General features: G+C 29.7%; 1 protein-coding gene and 1 long non-coding RNA gene across 2 annotated transcripts in view; both read left to right on the plus strand.

Annotated features, from left to right (window-relative positions):
* Window positions 1–221: 221 nt before the first annotated feature.
* Window positions 222–705, plus strand: LOC124421463. The gene is made up of 2 exons (XR_006941674.1): window positions 222–358; window positions 531–705. It is a non-coding gene; the product is annotated as an uncharacterized LOC124421463 (long non-coding RNA).
* A 71-nt stretch (window positions 706–776) lies between these two features.
* LOC111674994 (tyrosine-protein kinase Dnt) overlaps window positions 777–23,385 on the plus strand; it is a 59,101-nt gene continuing 36,492 nt past the window's right edge. Inside the window, exon 1 of the mRNA XM_023435682.2 lies at window positions 777–1,073. Within this exon, the coding sequence (XP_023291450.1) occupies window positions 902–1,073 (172 nt within the window). The 5' untranslated portion in view covers window positions 777–901. The remainder of the gene's footprint in view (window positions 1,074–23,385) is intronic.

A 23,385-nucleotide genomic window follows, 5' to 3' on the forward strand; every position in this document is an offset into this window, starting at 1 on the left:
ACATTATTTCTCTCTCTCTCACACACATAAATTACTCTCCCTAATTCTCCTTTATACATTTGTTTACATTTTAAACAAACACAAACTAACATGTGAGGGCGCTGTTACACAATAAAAAAGTATACATATACTAACTAAACACAAACTTGGCAGCACTGTGGCACATTACTAGATGTCAGAATTGTTAAACAAGTTTGGCAGTTTTTAGTTGACAGCTATAATTCAAGAGTGCAGGGTGTTTAATACTGCGCTTGTTCATTACAATAATAATAATTTTACATATAAAATTTTCATTATAGAAAATTTTGACATTTCGTTTACGGAAAATTCGAATACATATTTTTCAAGAATTTGTAATGTAAATAAAGTGTTTTGTATAAGAAAAGTTTTACTTAAATAAAAAGTGCTATTTATTAAATAAATTTTTAACAATTTTATACACATTTTATGGTTTTTTTGTTTACATTTTATGGTGTTTTTGTTCACATTTTGCCTGGCGTTTTTTTTTTTTTTTTTTGTATACATATAAGTGTAAAGGAAAAATATATAATAAAATAGAGGAAGAAGCAGCAGCAGTCAGCATAAAAATTTTAAAAGAGCAAAATAAAGATAAAATAAAAAGAAGAGAGTGAGAGTAGCAAAAAAAAGTATAAATAAAACAAAAAGTTTTTTATAAAATATTTATCAAAATAAATATCAAAATATTAAGTGAAAAAAAATATATGAAACTGTGATGATTTTTTTAAGAGAAAATTAATTAAAATATTTAAACAAACAAGTGCCAATTATTTGTTTACTATTTCATAAACAAAACAAAAGTATTAATTAAATAGTTTTATTAGTTGCCAATTTTTTATATTAAATAAAAAGCGAAATTTGTAATTAAAAGAAAATACACAAAATGGCGTGTTTACACTTAAGTGCAAAGACAAGAGGAAACAACAACAACAATAATAAAATACAGCTGCATTGGCGGCTGTCATTAACAATGTTAATAATGCTCTCAACATTGGGCGGCTGCTGGGGCCATCTGAATTTGTATCTAAATTCTCAGGAAGTAATGCGTTTATTAGGTAAGTTATTGTGTTTTTCTTTAAATTGTTGTTGCTGTTTAAACAAATATTCAAATACTATTTTAATTAGATAAAATATTTGTATTTAGTATTTTTGTTTTTTTAACAAGAATTAACAGATCAATATTTATTGTTTTCTTTAACTCTTTACGTTGTTTTCTTTAGTTTATTTTGTGTTGTTTTTGTTATTCTTATTGTTGTTAAAGCAAATAAAAGAGTAATTCCCAGAATTATTCTTGTTTGTCTTTAACTCTTTTTTTGTTATTATTTGTTTGTTATTTTTGTTTCTCTTCATACATAGTATACTCTCTCTCCCCCTCCCCCTTTTTATAACACGTTTATTTTGTTTTCTCTTTCTCAGACTCCTTCTTTATTTATGTTTTTTTTGTTTAGTGTAAAAGTAAATATTTTTCATATAATTTAAGAACAAAAATTGAAAAGAATTTTTAATGTCTGTTTAAGTCAATATTTAAATTTTATTTCTTTATAATCATCCTCTTCAATGTTGTTGTTATTGTAACAAAGTTTTTTTTTCTTCTTTTGTTTGTCTTCATCTTGTCACACAATTAGAATATTTTCACGAATTATTGTTAAAATTTAAACAGTTACAAATAATAATAATAATAATAATAATAATAATAAGAACAACAACAATAATGACAAACATTTTAAATGTTTCTCTTATTTTTGGTTATAAAAGAAATTAACATAAAATTTAAATCAAATACAATAGAAAATACATTAGAAACATTTTAAATTAAGCATGAATTGCTTAATTTTCAATGAATTTTATTTTCTTAGTTTGTTTTTGTCATCATCCCAACCAGCCAGACAATCAGACATTGTATTAACAAGCCATCCATGTAATCGTTATGCCATAATTATGGTTGGTTGCCTGGTTGTTGTGTTTGGGTGGAGAAAATGGGGAGACTTGTTGTTGCTTTAGAAGGTGTTTAGTTTGTAGAAAGATTTCGAAGTACAAGTCACAATTTTCAAGATAATTTGATGAAATTAGTTTGTTTTAACTCAAGGGCGAAGTCTATTGAAAAAAACGGTCCAGTATTTCACCTAGCCCCCATACAACTGAACCCCCCGAAAAGTGCTTTTGAGCTCATAATTATGTATAATATAAATGTATCTCGATGAAAGTTTGCACAAGTAAGTTTTATACAATCCTTGTTGACCTTACTGAATTTCGAAATGATCGGACTTCATTTTACTCTAGTTCCCACAAAAAGTCAGATTCTGAAAGTGACTTGAAAATCCGCAATTCATTTATTAGCACGTTTAGTGCAAACTGGTATAGCCTGTTATCAAAGTTATGTATGCACGGTTGTCAGATCTTACAACGTTAGCAGAAAAATATTCAAATACATGACAAAACCTGACACGAGTGTTACTGCCAATATTGTAAGATCTAACCACCGTGTTGTAAGGTTTTAAGGCATAATCGATCATATCCATTTCCATCTAATTCAAATCTATACCTTTAAATGTAAAAATCTCAAGTGATCTGAACGTTCTTATCGCAACTATTCAAAAACTAGTTTCATATTTCGAAACTATATTGATTAATTTGCAAAAGTATTACATCTACAATATTTTCAAATTTTAGTAATAAGTATTGTAGGTAATATACTTATTTCATATATTACTTGGTAATGAGTTGTCGTTATCAATAACATAAATTATATTATTTTAATAGAATTTATAGTCAATTGTCTATAGCGTATGTCTTATAAGGAATTAGTTAGTGTTTCTAACCGTAGTCGATTTTGAAAGTTCTTTCAAGAAATCTTGATATTAACATTTGTGTGGAAACCATTCCAGATAGAATGATAAAATATACTAGCAAATATAAAAAAATAACTTTAAAAAAAATTTTAAATCCGGAAAAGTTGGGTAAGCAGATTTGTAAGCAGTTATTTTTTAAACTTCGTCGAAGAAAAATAAGTAGTTATTCACCCAAAAAGTAACTACTTACACTTTTCACCAATATTACTTGCCTACTTACCGGGTAAGTAAAGATTTTACTAGGATTCATTGATTAATACTATTGCTGTCTTAAATTTGCCTAAACTGTTTAAAATAAAACTTCAAATTCCTTTGGATTAAATATCCAAATATTTTTCTCGATTTGTTTAGTTTAAGTCTCGAATTTTCGGCCGCTTTTTGTTGCATTAAGTCCAGTATGTATAAGATTTGAAATTTACATTCTGTTGTCGTGGAGAAGGTTCCTATGGGGTAATCCTAACGAGAAGATGAAGAGAAGAGGACAAGAGCAAGGCTGAGCTTAGTATGACGCTACTTAATCTAAATACGGATTAAGTCGATTATAGAGTATGCGAAGACTATGGTGCAATTTTGGGACTCTTAGATCTAAATTTCTTGAGAGCAATGTTAATCCACATATAATTAAAGGAACTATGTTCTGTAAACCGGGTTTCCAAAAATTGGATGATAAAACCTTTATAAAACATAACGTAAGGGTTTTCCCATCAACATTTTCCATGTAAAGTTATCCATCGTATTCCTTCAAATATATTAAACCCCTATTCTCACCCCAATCTAGGGGGATACTTATTTTAAAGCTTTTATTGAGTCGCTAAGCATTAACTCTTAACCATGTCTCCACCACAAAACCTTTCCCCACACATCATAATTTCTTCATATTTATGTATATCTTACATTATACCCCGTTTATTATTATTATATGCTGTTTTTAGTATGAATGCACTACTTAAAATGCATTAAGTTCTTCTTAGCCCAACATAATGACATACTTACAACCAACAAATTTTCTAATGACTTGTTCTCAAACAGTCAAATACACATGAAAACAAAACAACAACAACAAAAGCAACTATAACATTACATGCCCCACGTTTAAACATTCAAAATTTTCCCAGTTAGTGTAGTTGTCATACCATTCGCCCCTTCTCCATTAGACATACCACAACACTTGAGACATGTTTACATTAACTCAAATACGATTTTAGAATCTTTAACTTAAGAAAAATTATGGAAATACTTGAACATTATAAATCTACCATATAGAGAATGTAAAAAGAACGTTAAATAAACTCTCGAAGAATTAAAATAATATGAAAAAATCTTATTTATAATGAATATGTTATGTATAGGTATAATGTTAATGTAGGTATGTACGTGTGTTCATATGTATGTTGTATCGAGTATATTTACCTGCTTGTAATTTATGACTTGTAATAATTAAATATATATTGTTTGTTTATTTATTTTTTTTAATACTGAAAATTTACATAAATAGTATAAAGTAAAACATATTTTTTAATTATAACTTAAAAAAAAAGAATAAAAAAACAAGTGAAGTTTGTAACTTCAGCTCTATAGCTAGAGTTACAACTTTACATTAGCAACACAGCTTTACTGAAGAAACAAAAAACTCATTAATTTTTAACATGTTGCTTGAAAAAATTGTAGGATTTTTTTAGTTCGTATAAATTTCTGCTGCTATAGTGGTTTGTGGCCGTTTCGATTTCTGGGATCTGTTAATGATGTTTTGATGTATTACTTGTTGTTGTTTTTTCAACCGTCCTTCCCCTTGTTGTTTTCTGTCTGCTATTGATTGTGTTTCTTAAACTTGTTAAAGAAACTGGCCATTACTAATTTATAGTTGTTGCTTGGTTGTTTTAATTTTTTCATACCAATGAAAGGAAAAAAATTACATAAATTGATTTTTATATTTCTTATTACTTTACTCTACTAAAGCTGAGATTTTTCTTTATGGTCACACTTTTTAAGAAAATTAAATTTAATTACTTTAAACATTTAACTTGTGTTAACTTTTTTTCCATAATGTTTGTCTTGATAACGTTTCCCCCCCATATTACTTGTAAATGATGTGTTGGTGAAATATATATTACAAAATCATTAATCATGCTGCGTATAGAAATTCATCATTATTTGATTTTTAGCCTTAAGCTAAAATTATTCCATACATTTACTGAAATTTCTTAGGAAATCTTTAATTTATTCTGATTTGTATTGAAATTAACCAGAAATTTTAGCTTAAAGTTAATGGTTTTCTTTGTTGTTGTTTTTATTTGGCAAGATATCTTCAAGAGAAATTTGCATACCCCCTACTAAGGTGTCATGTTGAGTTTTGTTTTAATGTCTAATGCTAATTAAGTTGAGCTTCTTTTCTCCGCGCTTAATGGAGGAGAAAAGTTAAAATATTTAATTAAATTTATTAATAATGTTAAACGGTGTTATATCTTACAGAAACCAAACTCTAAAAGCTTTTGAAAAATCTCAATGTTTGAAAAGTTTAAAAATTTAATTTCATAGAGTATAAATATGAACACGATCACCCAAAATCGAAAACTTTTGAAAGCTTTCTTAGTTCCAAATAGTTCGACTAAATTCTGGCATTAAATTTAGATGGAATTCAAAGATCTTATTACGGAACTACCGTGAAGCTACCTTCTATATTTGATTGCTGCCAATAGATATGACAAAGATCTAGAGCCTGGACACTTCGTTCTGGATACGAAAAAAAGAAGAATAATTTTGAAACAAAGAAGTCTTGAACTCAATATAGAAACACTTATTAAAATTGGAAAGCTTTTAAAATCTCTATCGTTTCGACTTAATTAAAGCAAAACAGATAAAAGTACACAAATTTCAAAGATCTACATACTTAACTGCTGTATAATAAGCAATTGTGTTTGTAAAGACAAAGATCTCTTCATCTGGATACGGATAACCAAGGAAATTTTTGAAGCAAAAAATTTCTAAACTCATTATAGAAACACTCAATGAAACTGAGAAGTTTCTGAAAGTTCTCTCAGTTCGACAGATAATTTTAGATAAATTCCAAAGATCTGCATACATTACTGCTGTAGAAAAACCAACTGGGCTTGATTGCTGCCAAATGAAAAGACAAAGATTTCGAACCTGCTCACATTGTTCCTCTGGATACTTTTAACTAAGGAGATGTCGAAACACAAATATGTCTTTCTTCCCGAATGAAAATTCTTAAAGATCTTAACATGGCGCTTGTTTGAAATTTCTTATCATTATTGGAGAAAATCAAGTGTGTAATTCTTGATATTGTTTAGATCTGCGAGACAAACACGCTTATGAAAGTAGTATAAGTACATATTTGTTTATAAAAGCTTTCACAACGTTAAGAGTGAAAAGCTTCTACGATGCTTTTCATGATCAAAACATCGATCATTGACATTGTCTAATTCTATCAGAATTTGCGTTCGTTTCTTATTGCTGAAAAAAACTTATGGACTTACGTTTCGTTCTTGAAGGAACTTTCTCTTCTTCTGGAAGATCTTTGTGAAGATCAATGCATACAAAGATCTCTTTCCTTCATTTAAAGGAAACTGTTAGCGGATTATCTGCCGTTGAATTGAAGAACTTCCTTCTTCTTTGCTGAAGAATCTAGAAAAGAACATAAGAACATTGCGAACAAAATTGCAGGAAGAGGAGAGTTATTGCAAATTAAATACTTTGCAACTCACTTTAATACTTATAGATATTATTCTGAACATAATGACAGTATTATCTGGGTTGGAATGAAATCGAGCCTTCTCGATATTTCTTCTTACGGTTGCAGTGATCTTGAAACATAAACATTAAAACAAAGACTGATTAAACATATAACCAACGATTACAAAACTTTGCGAAGCTTCCTATGATCACATTCTCGATCCTAAAGAATCTTACAAGCGAATGTTGAAGCAATAGATGCTGATCTTACATGATCTTGAAAAAATATATCCTGATCTTCCATAACAAAGTTCAGGCCTTCATATATATTAAGGCAAAAACGATCTGATTAAACATATAACAAACAATCACAAAACTTTGCGAACTTCTTATGATCACATTTTCGATGCTGAAGAATCTTACATTATGCCATTTCAAGTTGAAGCAATAGGTCCTGAACTTTTATGACCTAGAAACAATAGATCTTGATCTTTCATATGAAAGTTCAGCTCTTCGTATATATTAAAACAAAGACAATCTGATGAAACATATAACAAACGATCACAAAGCTTTGTAAAGCTTCTTATGATCACATTCTTGAATGAAGAATCTTACATTGCAACACCTAAAAGTGAATGCTTAACAACTTAAAGTAACGATCATATTCACATAGTCTACTGGATTCTAGTTGGAAATATCAATAAATTTATGCCCATTTGTAATCTTCAAAGCAACTGTAAGACAAGATCCCTTTAAAATTTACATAAAACAGATCTTTAATGAAAACAATCGTTACTAAATATTCTAACAATTAAACAACTATGCTGGTTATAAAAAATTTAACAAAACTGTAAATATTAAAAAAATTAAGTAGATCTAACCAACAAATTGAAACGTTTAACTTGGTGATCTGTTAATTACATTTTATAGTTTTTCCCAAAAAAAAAACAAACAAAACTTTGTAATGAAAATGTCATTAAATGTAAATTTAAATTTCTTAATTTAAACAACAAATTTTATTTAATTTAAATTTAAAATTTAATTTAATGTTTTTATTATTTAACACAATTTATTTATTTAGATATTTTGTTGTTTATACAAACACACATATGCACACACAAACACACACACACACACTTTTGTTGACATTAATTCAATGTTTAATTAAAAACACATTTTATATGTTTTTTTTCTGCCTTTTTAAGCGTTTTATTGAATTACCAAATTTAAAATTAAATAAATGTTGTTGGAAAAAAAAGGAAAAAATAAATTAAAAAAACATTTTCATATGTATTAAAATTACATAAAAATTGTAATTTTTTCCCAAAAAGCCACAACCACTCTTATACATGTGTTGTTTCATGAATAAATTGCTTACGCGGGCACGTTATAAACATTAAAATAGTAATAATAAAACAAAAAAAATTATAAAAAACTTTTCAAATCAAAAAATTTCAATTAAATTTCAACATATATTGATGGTCCCTTTATGGCAATTACAGTAATAATAATTAAGTAATAATGTTAGAATATAAAGTTACAGTTAGAATTTCAATTGCACGTAAGTTGCTGAACTTTTAAACATGAGGAATAGGAGAAGTTTGATATACTTAAGATAACTGATACTTTGCACTTGAATTATATGAATTATTGGACAAAAAGCTGTCATTTCCAGCAACAATATTGCCTTCCTAAGGGAGCTTTATGTTAAACAAAGCTCAGTTAGTTTCTACGGTTCGTTTCGTACTGAATCAGCTGATTCATAAGGTTTTTGTATGAAAAACATGCATCATCCTTTACATCACGGGACGGAACATAGAAACTAATTCTTGCTTAACCATACCATATCGGCCAAAGCTAGAGCTTAAACAGGGTTGTATTTTTCGTATGATGTACAGTGAATAATTACCCAGCAGTTAGACAAAGAGTCAATGCATCCGAAAAAGTCTGTAAATCCCCTACAAGCGAGACAGTGGGCATTTAAGAAAAAAACTTAAGCTTGGTATCTGTCTTTCATAATCATAATCTATTAGTCACCTTACCCAGCAGTTCAACAAAGAGTCAATGCATCCCCTGTAAGCGAGACAGGAATGTCGAGAGTTTAACGTGAGCACCTGCCTTGACGGCCTTATGGTGTTTTTCAACCACTGGATAGACTTGAGAACGGTCTACCATCGCCCCTTTGTTGTTCATTTAAGAACGCCGGTGGCAAGTTTTGTACATTGGTTCTAACCGGTCCATGCACAAGTACTTTGCTGATGTACTCCAGCTATCTAATCTCTTGACCATTGGATAGCCTCTGTTGATTCGGCAACAGCACCTAGAGACGTAACCGGTAGACCGAAGTACGATCATCAATAAGCGTAGACTTGTTCTTACTCACAGTGACACACTGTGGTAATTCTGATATCAACAGAGTAAATCCTGAACATATCTGGAAAATTCAATGGTATCAAATGTATATGATACCTTTCATCCATCATTATTCAACCCAGCATACATCTTAATTATACGACACATTCATAAGAGAAAAACATACGACACGTTCATTAGGTAGACGGGTGGGGTAAGTCCCGCCGAACCTCACATTCATCCCGTACATATACTGCGGAGCGTCTGTTGTTCTCGGCAACAGCACCGAACTTATCCCGAAATATTGACTATTATCATGCAACAGTCTTTTAACCGCTACTTACTCTCCCCGCGAATTTGGGTTTAAAGCCACTACGTGAATCCCGAAGGAACCTCAACTAACTGACCAGCCAGGACATAGTCCTGTGGACAACTGGCCACCCGTAGTACCAGACTTTTCGGTGCACTGGTTGGACCTCTGGCAATCTATGCAAGGGCAAAGCCCCCGGGGGAGGTAGTTGGGGACAATCCGACCTTATTGCCTTGTGAATTGAAATTAAGTGAGATCAGAATCTCCCTAATATTTATAAATTCCTAACTCCCGTTTAATTGCTATTAATATTTATAAATTTCCTTGAAACGAAATGAAAACTCCCACCCACACAAAAAAACCTAAAAAAACTTTAAATTAAAAACAACATATAAAGGACAAATCAACAAAATAACAATTAAAGATCATGTATATAAAACATGATGTGATGTGGCAAATAAAACAAACGAGAATAAACAAATCGGAAAAGAAAACCAAACCATAAAAACGCATAATTAGTTGAAGCGTGCTACACTGTACTACTATATTGTGGCACGATGCGTTTGCTATATATGACGTGTAAATCGGGGCAACATTAAAATATATAATATGCATAAATAACAGCAGAAAAAATTTTCACTTTTGCCCGCAATGCCACATAAAGGTTGTTGTTAAATTCATTGATAGTTTGGGGGAGATGTCATCGATTTAATTATGAGTTCATCATTATCATAGTCGTCAACAGTTTCACCATCATCATCATCGTCATGTTATTGCGTTGATGGACATTTAACAAACTAAAAACAAAAAGTATCAATAACCCAGGCTAATGAAGAGAAAAAAAGTGAATGCGCCAGCAACTAAACTGAAAACAAGAACAAACTTTTTCCTCCTCTTTTACCATATAAAATAAATTTAGTGAATTTATTTTGATTTTTTTTTGTCACTTTTGCCTGAAACTTGTGCTGCCACTGCCACTATTGTCGTTAATATCTCGCGTGTATGTCGTAGGTATGTACATATATCTCTGTTTCGAACATTTTTAGTAGAGTCATAAAATCATAAAAAAATGTGGAAAAAAATGTCACATCACTGCATTTTTAAATTGTATATGTGTATGCTTCTTTTTTTTTGTTGGTGCTATGTATCTTTCGTTGTATGGAAAAAATAGAACTTTAACATATGAGCATCAACAAGCATAAAAACTAAAGTATCACATAACTTGTGCAGCATTCAAAAAAAAAAAAAAAAAAAACGAAAATATTTAAATTTTAAATTCTGGGTTATTTTTAATACCCTACACTCTACCATTATAAGTAATAAGTTCTACTGGAGGGGATTATGATGATATTCAATTACTAGATGTAACACATAAGGATCTATAGCTTGCTCTCTTAGATTTCCAAAAAATCTTTAAGTTTCTTAACCAGAAGTAAAATTCTTAGGTTCTAGGACATGTTTTTTATAGTCTGTAAGATCCAGGTGCTACGAAATTTCTTGTGATTCAATTACAAGATTCAATTATTCACAATTACTTGATGTTGCCACGTAAAACCAGAAGATCGTATAAAAGCTCTGTTCGATTTGTAATCAAACAAAATGGCAGGATAGTAAAGATCAAAAACTTCTTCTATCGTTTGTACTCTGTTATGATCTAACTGTGACTTTTAATTGTTTATAACATCAAGATCTACAAGAGTGTTATTTTATCATGAAATATTGTTGATCATAGCAAAATCAGTGATCAATCAGTTGATTGAAAACTTTAGAGCAATCAGGAGTCCCTAAACATTTAAAATCTCAATAACTTGATATTACCTCATTAAACAAGTAGATTATGGATGTATGAACGGGAGGATAGTTGAGATCTAGGATGGGTAAATAAAAAATTCTTGTTTTTACTCCTCCAATCACTTAAGCTCCGAAAGATTCTACTGTTGCTTTTACCTAGAAATTCATTAGTGTAACCTATAGAGCATCAAGGAGTTCCTAACAACTCAAACATTCAATTACTCTTTAAACAAGTAGAAAATCATGGATGTATGAAAACAAAAGGATCTCTACTCTATTGGTGATGCTTATACTTATCGATCACTCTAAAGAGAGCAGATATCTCAAATCAAACTTTAAATATCTCCAAGCCGATGTTCTCTGAGAGATCTAACTGTTTTGTACTGTGTGTGAGTTGAATGTCTTAAATCATTTCAATCTAATGAATAGGCGATTATATCAGGATCTACAAGATGAGAATAACCGATATTGGCAAAAGCAAAAGCTTTTCTTTTAATTGGCAACTATGTCGGGATCTACAAGATATAAACGATCTGAGAAACTTGACATTTTCGTTTTATAAAAATCTAGTTATTTTGCTGATCATCAAATCATATGAGAATATCAAGTGCTGCATGCATTCTTGAAAATATTCTAAGGGAGGAAAAGGCCAGTAAAAGATCACTGTCGTAACTGCTCTTAATACTAATGGTTATTGCACAACAAAAATCTAACTTATTGATTAGTTTAAAAACAAACATTGAGCATAAGTTTCTTTTTTAGCTACGGAGATCTTGGATTATAGAAAAGAGGTCCTGATCATCGTTGAACATTTTTAGGTCTCCATGTATTAAGATCAATAATAACAAAGTAAACAATCAAACCTATCGATCGGTCAAATCATGTCAAAACGTTCTAACTGTAGTTAAGCTGTTTTCATTGAATATAAGAAAACTGCTACTGATCTTACATATCTGATCCGATGCATTAAGAACATGACTAAGTTACTATTCCGCAAGCATGTTAACATGATCTTGTTCATCGATCATGTTATGTTAACATGGAATCGTAGCGATTATTCAAACTAGTCAAGGTAAGTTTTTAATATCTTATGATTGCCATGAGAAGCTTTGCAGTATGTTTGAGTTGGATATTTTAGCGATCACTTAGATATGAGAAGTATATACAAATGGCCGAAACAGGATCACTTTTTTAGATCTATAAATATACCAAAGCTAAACGTTAAAAGGGAAAGCAGTTGCAACTGTGATAAATCAGTATATAAAGTATATCTATACCTTCTCAAGGGAGATTAGAAGAATCACTGATCGATAGAGTACAAATTTCCCTGATCTTGGATTGCTTTACTGTAGTACTCTCTACCAAAACCGTCTATGACCCAAAAAAATTTAGTCTATAATTCTATATTTTGGCACCCAGTTGTGCTTGACCATAGAGTGGTAAATTGTTTAAAAGCTCACAACAACAAAGAAATGAAACATTTTACCAAATTTATTTGTTGTTACAAATTTCTATACTATTTGGTAAATGATAAATTTAGTTTTTCTCTGCTATTTTATGGTCAGTTTTAACAATAGGTTATTCGGTTGCTGTGGAAAATTAAAATGAAAATTTAAACTTTTTATTTCTATGTAAAATATTAAAATAAAGACTTTAACCCTTGCAGTTGATTAAGAGCCTGAAGTTTTGTTTAAATTATTAAAGAATTCATAAAAAAATATGATTTTTAGTCTATGCTACAGCTAATGGTGGGTGTTTTATTTCTTTTACACATGTTTTTAAGCCTGAAATGTCATTGATGATTTTCCCCCCCAAAAAAAGGAAAATTTTTATGATTTTTAGTTTTTGTTGATTGCTTTTTTTTAGGGTTTTTTCTTCGTTATTTTCAAGCAGTTATCAGAGTTGTTAATTTATGACATGCTGCACATTTTTGTTGCGTTGCTGTTTTTTCTGTTGATCTGGCAGCAAACTTTGCTGCATTTTGTTGATATTGCCTGTATATTGTTTGTTTGTGGAAGACACAGCGTCTCCACAGGCTAAAGCTGCAATACAAATTTCTTTTCGTATACATTTCTGTTTATCATCATCTTCTCAATGTGATCATAAATATTAATTTTGATTTGTGTGTTTTGCGTTTTTTTTTCTTCCTTCTTGTTGTGGTCGTTTAAATTTAAGAGCATGATGTTGTCTTTTAGTTTGTAGCTTCTTGCTTAAATTTTTTATGTATTTTTTTTCTTAAATTTATTGTAAACTTCACACCACATACTGTTGCTTATAAGTTTAAAAAAATTTATGTTTGGCCTTTTTATTTTCTTAATTTATTACAGCGAAATATAAAACACCCTCTCGCTCTCTGTTTCTATGCCTTTCTTTAAGTTAAATTTTTCAATTTTCTTTAAATTGTGTTTTAATTTGCATGACTAATAAAACAAAATCTCTATGTCTGTCTGTCTGTCTGTCTGTCTGTCTGTCTATCGGACTGTATTCTGCCTGTAGTATTATAATTGGTCAATTGTTAATAGAAATTCGTTGGTTTCAGTTTATAACGAAATTTTTACTAGATTGAAATTAATGGCTTTTTGATATTTTGCAATTTTAACAAATTAATTTGTTTGGAGCAATAAAACCAAACAACAAATAAATTAATTATTTAAACAGACATTTTTTGAATTTTATTATATTTTAAATGGAAATAAATTTTTCTACTAACTTTGCCATTTTATTATGTTAAACAGGAAAAAAATGCTTTATTCGCCAAAAAAAAAAACAAACAAAAAATGCCATTATTTGCCTGGGCAACACTTTGCTTGATTTATTTAATGGTGTTAATTTGACTTGCTTGCTATTTTCACGCATTCCCATTATTTACAACTGATGATTAAGTTGCTACTGCCGATGCTGCTATTGTTGTTGTTGTTTATTATTATTGCTGCAGTGTTGGTTAAGGTTTTTGTGGCGGTGTTAAGTTTACTTTGCTATTTTCACGCATTCACATGGTTGTTTAACCACACTTTTAAAGATTTAAATAAATAATGTGTAAAATTACAAATAAATTGAAATCACTATTCACATCAGTAAAATTACAATTTTGTATTACAACAACAACAACTAGTTGTCAGTATTTCATAGTTTTGTCTTCATTTCAAAGCTCATTGAACTCATATATAGGTTTTGTAGTTGTTTTGTTGTTTAACCATTAAAATTAATAAACCGCAAAGGGGGTTTTCATATCGCCAATCTACTAGAACTTTAACCTTAGTCTTTGGTTTTGTTTTTTTTTTGTCGTTTAAAGAAAATCCTGATTAAATAATTTCATTGAGTAGTTCATTCATCTTTATTTACATACTTTGCTTTAAGCTTTTATTACAAAATTCTATTTTGTAATCTCAATTATTAGTTTAATAATAATAATATATAGTTAGTAGTTTCTATTTGATTGTTTCTATAGAATCGTTTATAATAATATGCCGATTTGTTGGTAAAATAACTTAAGTGTTTTTATGCAAAAACTTTATAACCTCAAATTAAAGATATTGGCTTTAGGATCCTTGTTTTAAAAATTATCTACATTTTCTGAAATTTCTATTTAGTCGGTTTTATTTTAGCAACACAACTCTGTATAATGGAAATAATAATAAGTTTGCACAGAGTAACAACAAAATAATACAAATATAGCAATCAAATTATTGTTGGGTTTTTGTTGTTGTTGTTATTGTTATAAATTATTTATTCCTTGATTGAGCTTTTGCAACTGATAACCCTTAATTTAAATTCTGTAAAAAAACAAACAATAATAAATAAATATGAAAAATAATACAATGCAAAAAAAAAACAAAGAACTGAGAGTTGTAACAGAGTTGCCATTATAACAATATAATATTTAAACTTTTGTTTCCCCTATCGCTTTGAAATTATTTACAAATAAAAACTGAAATTGAAGTTTCCTTTACATTCGGTAACATATACAAAACTGTAACTAGAAACTTAAGCAACTTTTTCTGACAGTGTTTTCAGATTGATGGAAACCTTTATACCGTTATTAACAACGTTATTCATTATCAAGAAGTATAAATATATATCAAGTTTTCCTATCATCAGACTTTGTCGAATGGATAAATTAGTTACAGAAATTAAAATTGATCAAAATATACTTTTCGAAAGGTTTGAACTACTATTCAAATTCAAATCTGGAATATCTCTATCACATCAGGGTTTCAGGATATCGTGTCTTAAGGAACCCCATTGTTGAACATTATATATAATATAATTAGAAATTTAAACAACTTTTTATGACACTGTAATTAATAGATCATCAGATTAATCGAAAACTTTATATCGTTATTTTTAAACCGAAAAACCAATTTTCAATTCGATACCACAAACCGTTATCTTCATTGTCAAGAAGTGTAAAATTATTTCAAGTTTTCAAATCATCTGATATTGCAGAATGGCCAAAATTATTACAGATACTGTAATTAACCTTTTCTTGTTCTATTCTGAATCATTTGGAACTATGGATACATAGTTTCTGAGATGTACAAACCTTTTAACCCATAAACTTCAATATATATGAATTGAACTGCTATTCGAAATCGATTCTGGTCAGGAATATCTTCATCACTTTAGGTTTTCAAGATATCATGTCTTAGGGAAACCTGTTGTTTACCATATTTTAGACGTTATAGAAGCACCAAAACACTGTTATTAAAAAAATCGGTTACTTCATTTAAAAGTCCAATATCTTGGGGTTTAAATAAAGTGTTAACCTCTTTTATATGTTATCCCACTTTCGAGATATTTTGACTTAGATTCTAGTCATATACTAATAATGAAACCATTTAACATTAAAGAATATTGCAGCGATATCATGAAGATATTTTTAAGTTTTCAAAGCATAAGAACTTAAGACGAATCCTGAAAAAAGAAATAAATTTCCGAGTCCCGATACAAAATTCCAAAAATAATTGTATAAAAATATAACGAAAACTTTAACCCTAAACTGACAATATTTCGTTTAGTAAATTCCTTTTAAAGACCATTTTGGAAACCTTTAACTTGACAAGCTTTTAGCAACCAGTGGAAAATCCCCTAACAAGTTTTATAATGATCTTGCAGTAACAGTTCTCTTTTAGCTTTAACCATTTCTGAAACTATAGAAGATTTTCGACAAATATTTTGGAATCCTTTGACATGGCAACCTTTAAACCTTTTAAAACTTCCTCAAAGAGCAAATAAAATTTGTTTCCCAAATTAAACAATATTGATGATCCCAGCTTGCTGCCATAAGACCCAACCCATCAATATTATTAAAAAATAAAATAAAATTACACAACAATTGCCCCAAGACATGCTACACAAAAAAACACACAAAATGCTTACAATCAGGACACAAATAATAAACAAAATAATAACAACAACCAAATAAACTAACAAATAATAAAATTACAAAAATGAATGCAATTTCCAAATTGTGAATGCAACCAAACTATAAACTAGAGATAGATAAATTATTAGGAAAAATTGTTATTGATTTGTAAAATATTTTTGGTGGGAAAAAAAGAGGTCACAACTACAATCTTTGTTTAGAAAAATAATAAGATCCATAAAAACTACTACACTATATAAGATTTTGACAAAAACAACAAATTATAATTTGTTGTGGTAGTTTCAAATATTCTACTTCTTCATTTATTCCTCATCGCCATCATCATCATCTACATAGTCTTGTTCGCGTTCTTAAACATTTATTATCGCTTTTTTCCCTCTCCTACAGTTTCTCATGTCTGTGTCTTTCTCAGTATTTTACAACAAGGCACGTATTATATCAGTATTTACGCAACACTGATTTTGTTATTGAACTGTTTGTTGTTGTTGTTGTTGCTGTTATTATTGGTATTTGTTTGCCTGCCATGTAACTGTAGCTGCTGGTGTTTTTTGTATTGTAGGTTCTGTTCGTATACGTATTGAACTTCTTCTGTTATTTTATTATTATGCCTTCGACAAGATTTTTATCAGCTGTATGCTGCTGTTGTTGGTTTTGTTGTTATTTGGTGCTTTTGGTTTTAAAATTTTTGTTTTCTTAAGAAATTCTCCTATAAGCCAAAAAAGAGGTCTTATCTTTAATTTTGCCCTACCACCAATCGAACATGTCATTATTATCCATTTTACATTCATATCATAAGATAAGAATGAGAAAAAAAAACTGCGTTTTTCCATCAAAAAAGAAGTTACACTTAAAGAAATAATAAGGATTGACGTTAATGGTTTTTAGGCGATTTCTTTTAAAGAGTATTAAATTATCAAGAACTATCAAAAGAGAACTTACCATAACCATAAAACCATAACAAAGCAAACGTATACACATTTACAGTTCTTTATGTGTGTTTTTTAAACCAATCTGGCAAACTCTGATGAAATAGTAAGACCTGGTTCACACTGGGAAACTTTTGTTGAGAAACTTTTGATTTTGTATGTGAGAGAAAGAGATGGTTGATATATCTTTCTCTTACACACAAAAATCGAAAGTTTCCCAAAAAAAGTTTCCTAGTGTGAAGCAGGTCTAAGTAATTTGGTAAGGAATGTGATGTGTAGCTAACAAGCCGTAACGGCTTAAATCAGCGGCGGCTAGTCGACGGTAATAATTTACAAGCCACGTCACCGACAACTTTTTTCGACTCAAAAGCTTAAACCGGCTTAAACGTAGCTGCTGATAAGGATTGAAATTCCATCGGTTTGTATCTCTGGTAGGTAACTTTGATGTAGAGTAAGCGATATTGTAAGAAATGTAATACACATTATAAATTTCAGTTCTTGCTAACTTACCACCTTCGGCTACTATGTTACTATTGGTAACCATTCTAGTAAGTAGTCTATAGATATTTTAACGTTTTTTGCCTGATCAGTTTGTTTTCCTACAACACTTCATTATTTCTTTCTCTGTACAAAACATTTATCTTCAATTATTTCCAGTTACAAATTTAAAAAAAGAAAAAAACTTATAAACCCTCGTTTTTAAATTGCCTACCGTTACCAATTTGAATCATTTTCAATTACCAGCTCTTTAAACTCTACTTTAAGAGCAATTTACTTACATACTTTTACTATGTAGTTCATTCCCCTTACATTTATGTTTTCATAAACTAAAATGTGTTAAATAGTTTTTAACACTTATAAACTAAATAATTTTTCAAAGTAATAATAATAATTTACAACATGCATGCACGAAATATTTTCTTTTTATTTATTATGAAAATTTATTTTTCACCAAACAAATTAACATGAAGTTTTAAATGCAATTTGCTATAAAAAAAATTATAAAAATAAAGAAAAAATCTAAAAGTAAATATTTGGTATAGAAAAAATAATAGAAAAAGTATACTTCCTATAAAATTGATGGTGTGAGATTTTTACAGTTTACACATGTACAGTTGGGGGTGTAGTTATAGAGACTCTTTAAGTTTTGTGGTTTTTAAGACATTTTTCAAAACTACATCATTTTCTATTTCAATTATGTTGAGCTTAAAATTTCCTTAATCCAAGTTGCCAATAACATATCATCTTTAAAGTTCCCCGTTGGTAGTCGAAGCCTAAGCAATCATCACTCTGTTCCTGTAATATCAGATAACAAATTGCAAATTATATATCATCGTTAATGTTCCCCATTTTTAGTTGAAATCTACGCGATCATTACTCTATTCTTTTAATATCAATTTGCTCTTAGATTTAAGAATTTCTTAAAATTTATCTGATTTTGAGTGCAGAAAGAAAACACTTTATCGATATGACGATAATTTCGAATGGTGTGTCCAAGAATAATATAAACCTTAAACAACGTCACAATTCCCGAAAAAGTCGTAAAATGATCTTGTGTATCTGTTTACACTTTTAAGCTTCTTAGTGTCCAAGAATAACATAAATCTGAAGCCAAACAGCATCACAATTCCCGAAAAAGTCTTAAATGATCTTGCTGTATCGGTTAACACTTAGCTTTAAGCTTTTCTCTCGCTTTCTTAGATTTTTACTACTATTAATAGAGACAAATCATAAAGATAAGGTTAGCAGACTGTCCTCGCTAAGGAACACACGGGACGTTATCATAGTGATACCTGTTTATAGGGAATAGTTGGCGTATTAGTTTATTTCAATCTCCTCTTGGCAGTTTTTGCAGAAGTCATTACTTAAGTCTTCTAGCAAAAAGATCAGTAGCCCGTTACCACTGCTGTGCTCTCAGAATGGCCATTAAGGTCAGTCTGCAGGTAGCCTCAGTCTACCATCTGGATTGCTCTAGCTCATGAAAATTATCACAAATCGAGCATTGCTAACTTCAAAGCAAAATGTCGTCGAAGTAATCGTTATTTTTTCTAAATTGTGAAGATCCTAGTTTCGAGAACATAAGTTTGATATTTTTAAGATGTTATGAATGCTGACATCAGAACACGAAGCCGATACAAACTCACAGACGGCGGCAATAATTGTAACAGAGTCGGCTTGTTACTTAGATCTTGAGATTTGCAAAGTAAAAACATTGAGTGATTAAGAAAAAGGTTTAAAAAGATATTAAAAACTAATTTCTGTGTACCAAATTTCAGTTGTTTTGAAGCGATGGATCTGACATCTGAGTGTCAGAGCAGTAACAAAAATATACTTGCCAAACAAATTATCCACAACTTTTGAAGAAATCTGAATTTAAATAATGTCACATAGTACCATAACAACTCCAATTCAAGATCTCTAAAACAATAATAAATCTGAAAATTTGAAGTGATAACATTCTATTTCTATGCTCTCAACTATATAATATATAATTCATATTTATTCATAGTCATAAGTAGACCGAAAAAACACCGACCACTCATGCATATTGATTGTAAACTAATTCGTTTGCATGCAGGCCCACAGACTCTAGATACTACCGTATTTCTGTCGATTTGTCTGTCCGTCTTTACTTACTGTTGCTGCTGCTGCTGTTTCTCTTGCCATACAATCAATCTTGTAATAATATTTTGCTTTTATTCATAATTTATTTTTTCCTTAAAAATAATGTACAACTAATAAGAAAACGAAAAAAAAAAATAAAAGATTATTATTTAAATAAATACCTAACAGAATGCTGCTGCAGCAAAACCAAAATAATATTGTGGCATTTTAATATGTAAAGAATAAATAAGGAAGAATGTTGTTATGAGTTGGTATAGGTGAAACTAAGGAACTCCCTACTTAAAGTAGATGTAAATACATGTTTGTGTGTTTTTTTTTAAGAATTTTGATAAAATGATAGTGTTTTCCTAAAGAGTTAGGATCTTAACTCGAACAGGGTTTGTTTTGGGGGGGATATATCTGGGTCCTATATAGTTCAATATCCCTTGAACTTAATCTTCATCAGAAAGTGCCATTATTTCTAAATAAACATAAACAAAATCCATCCATGCTTAGTTTTTAAAGGATCCTATCATCTTCTTTAATTAAAATTTGATTGCAGAACTTCTCTCTGTATAGTTTCAACTTAAAGACTTGAAGTAGGGTACTTTCCTTCCATAGAAAAATGTTATGAATGAAATTATGCATGGTATTTTTCAGTTTATTTTGTATATTTTCTTTTGGGGGTAGGAAAATAGAAAAAAAAATAAATAAATAAATACGATATAATAAAACACTTAAGTACTTAAATAATGCATTTATGAGATACGTAACTAACAACCCAAACACATACATTCATTCAATCATTTATACTTACTACACTTATTACTAATATATTACACTATAATAGTTTGTTGCCACAATATGTGTATAATAGGTACTACTCCTTAAACCACTTGAGTTTTTATAACTGGCCCCATGTGTCTGTGTTTTAATGTGTGCGTGTGTGAGAAAAAAATATAATAAACAATTTGTATTTTTAATACCACACACAAATAAGTAATTACCCAAGTCATAATAATAACAAATTTGTTTTACACAAAAGAAAAAATATCCTGTTTCTTAAAATTCCGGTAGAAAATCTGTTATAAATTTTCTAAAATCTAGGGGGACACATGTCCCGATTTTTGTTAACACTTTGATAAACGTTTCCGCTATATGCTGTCAATTTAGACACTGGTCTAATAAGCAACATGTGCAATTCTTTAGTTTTTTTTTATACAAGTGTTTTTTGTTCACTTCTCAGTTTCTCTGTAACCCATAAATTTATTTTGTTAGATTTCTTTATTTTTATAATGAATAAAGATGAACATCTGAAAATACGAAGTCTTGAACATTTTTCATTTAACTGGAAATTGCACTTTAAGTTATATATACATATGTATGTACACACATTCACACACATGTTGTAGCGCTCTTCATTTAAATAGGATTGAGTTTTAAATACAACAGTTGTAAAGTGTTTCGTATAAAAGTGACAAACGATCTGTCAAAACATGCGCGCGCAATATGTCTGTTAATAAGCGCAACATATTTAAGCATATAATGAATGCACTGAAAGAAATTTTAAATATATATTTGATGAAAAATAAAGAGAGTTTATAGAGAATGCTAAGAATTTATCATCCTTAAATAATCGCTCTTCAATAGTTTTTAACTTAAGCTTTTATAGACAGAAATTGACAAATGAGCGTTCTGCATCTCTGATTTACGACTCTCTGAGATTTACAACTCTCTTTGAGCTTAAGTAGCCATCGGCAGAATGGGACGAATGAGCTCTGTGACTCTATGTGACCTTGCGTACATTTATATAGGGAAATTTTATACTTTTCAATAGTATATTTTAGTGCGGTCACTGTCAAAATGTGACAAATGACCCCTCTGAATCTTTATGATCTTGCATATGTGTGAAATTAAGAGATCTTTGTTTCTCTCTTTGATTACTTATTGATTCTTTGGAAACTTAAACGTTTTAATAATTAGACTTAAAGCGAATATTGTCAGATTGTGACAAATAAGCAGAAAGCAGAAGAGTTCTTTAAAGAGCTGTTCTCTATTATTAATTACTGAGCCTCGGGAAACTTAAATGTGTTGATAACTAGACTTAAAGCGAACTTTGTCAGAATGTGACAAATGAGTCCCTCTTTATGATCTCTTATATATGAGTCCCTCTTTAAGACTCTTTATGATCTTGCATATGTGTGGAATCGGAAGAATTCATTAGAAAACTTTATACCTTTCTTTTACACAATTGATGAGCCCCTTATATCATTCTCTTAAACGTTAAAATTAGACTTAAAGCGTAGAGTGTGACAAATGAGCTCTATTTATGATCTGTCTTATCAGGAGAGTTCATTAAATAGATCTACATCTTTCTCTTTTATCAATTGCTTAGCTCTCTAATTAGACTTTAAGCAAACACTGTCAGAATGTGATGGTATATAATGGGTATTTGTGGAAGCGGGAGAGTTCATTAGTAAGATCTATTTATAACTTTCTCTTTTTTTCAAAAACTGAGCCCTCTGATTATAAACATTAACATTTAATGTAGACTTCAAAGCACATATTGTCAAAATGTGACAAGTGAGCTATCTGACTGTCTATGATCTTGCGAATATGGTGCGGCAGGAGAGTTCATTAGTGAGCTTTATGTTTTTCTCTTACTGAATACTGAGCTCTTTGATTGGAAACTTCTTAAACGCTTTTTTAGATTGACACATTCGGACATTGTCAGAATGTGACAAATTATCTTTCTGACGCTCTGTAACCTTACGTATGTAATAGAGTGCTCTTAGTTTTTCACTTTTGTCAAATTGTTGTTAAATTGAAAATTTTTGCAATAAAAGTCGATCACTTCACAAATTTTCTTTCCATGTATATATGTATATCAAAACAACAGCTACTAATTCAATATGACATCGCAGCTGTGCAGAAGTGCTAGTGCAACTATTCTGCTTGTAAACACTTGAAAACAAAATATTTGTGTCAATTAATTTAACAACATTTCTTTCGAGTTTAATTATTTATTCGTAGAATTCTTAAATATTTCATTTGAAAACTCTAATTGTATTACATTTTTTTCTTTTAACTTTTTTTCTCTCTTTCTCTCTTTTTAGGTAAGATAAATATTTTGCTGACAAGTTTTAGTTTAAAAAAGGCAATAAACTAGTGCCTAATACCACTGGCAACCAAAAAGGCAAAATGTAGAGTAAGTTTTTGTAGTTGAAAACCAACACCAAAGACATAAAATAATTAAAATTGGTTTATGAAAACTATGCGCGTTGAATGAAACCAAAAAATAGAAAATGGCAACAACTGAAACCATTTTGAATATTTTTAATTTGATTTGGTCTTGAAGTCGAAAATTTGTTATGCAAATTTTTTTTCTGTTGCTTGGTTTACTATTTTATGATTTTATTTAAAGTTTTTACTTATATTACAAACTTTGTTGTTGTTATA

Source organism: Lucilia cuprina, chromosome 2 (assembly GCF_022045245.1).
Source record: "Lucilia cuprina isolate Lc7/37 chromosome 2, ASM2204524v1, whole genome shotgun sequence".
Classification (NCBI taxonomy): domain Eukaryota; kingdom Metazoa; phylum Arthropoda; class Insecta; order Diptera; family Calliphoridae; genus Lucilia; species Lucilia cuprina.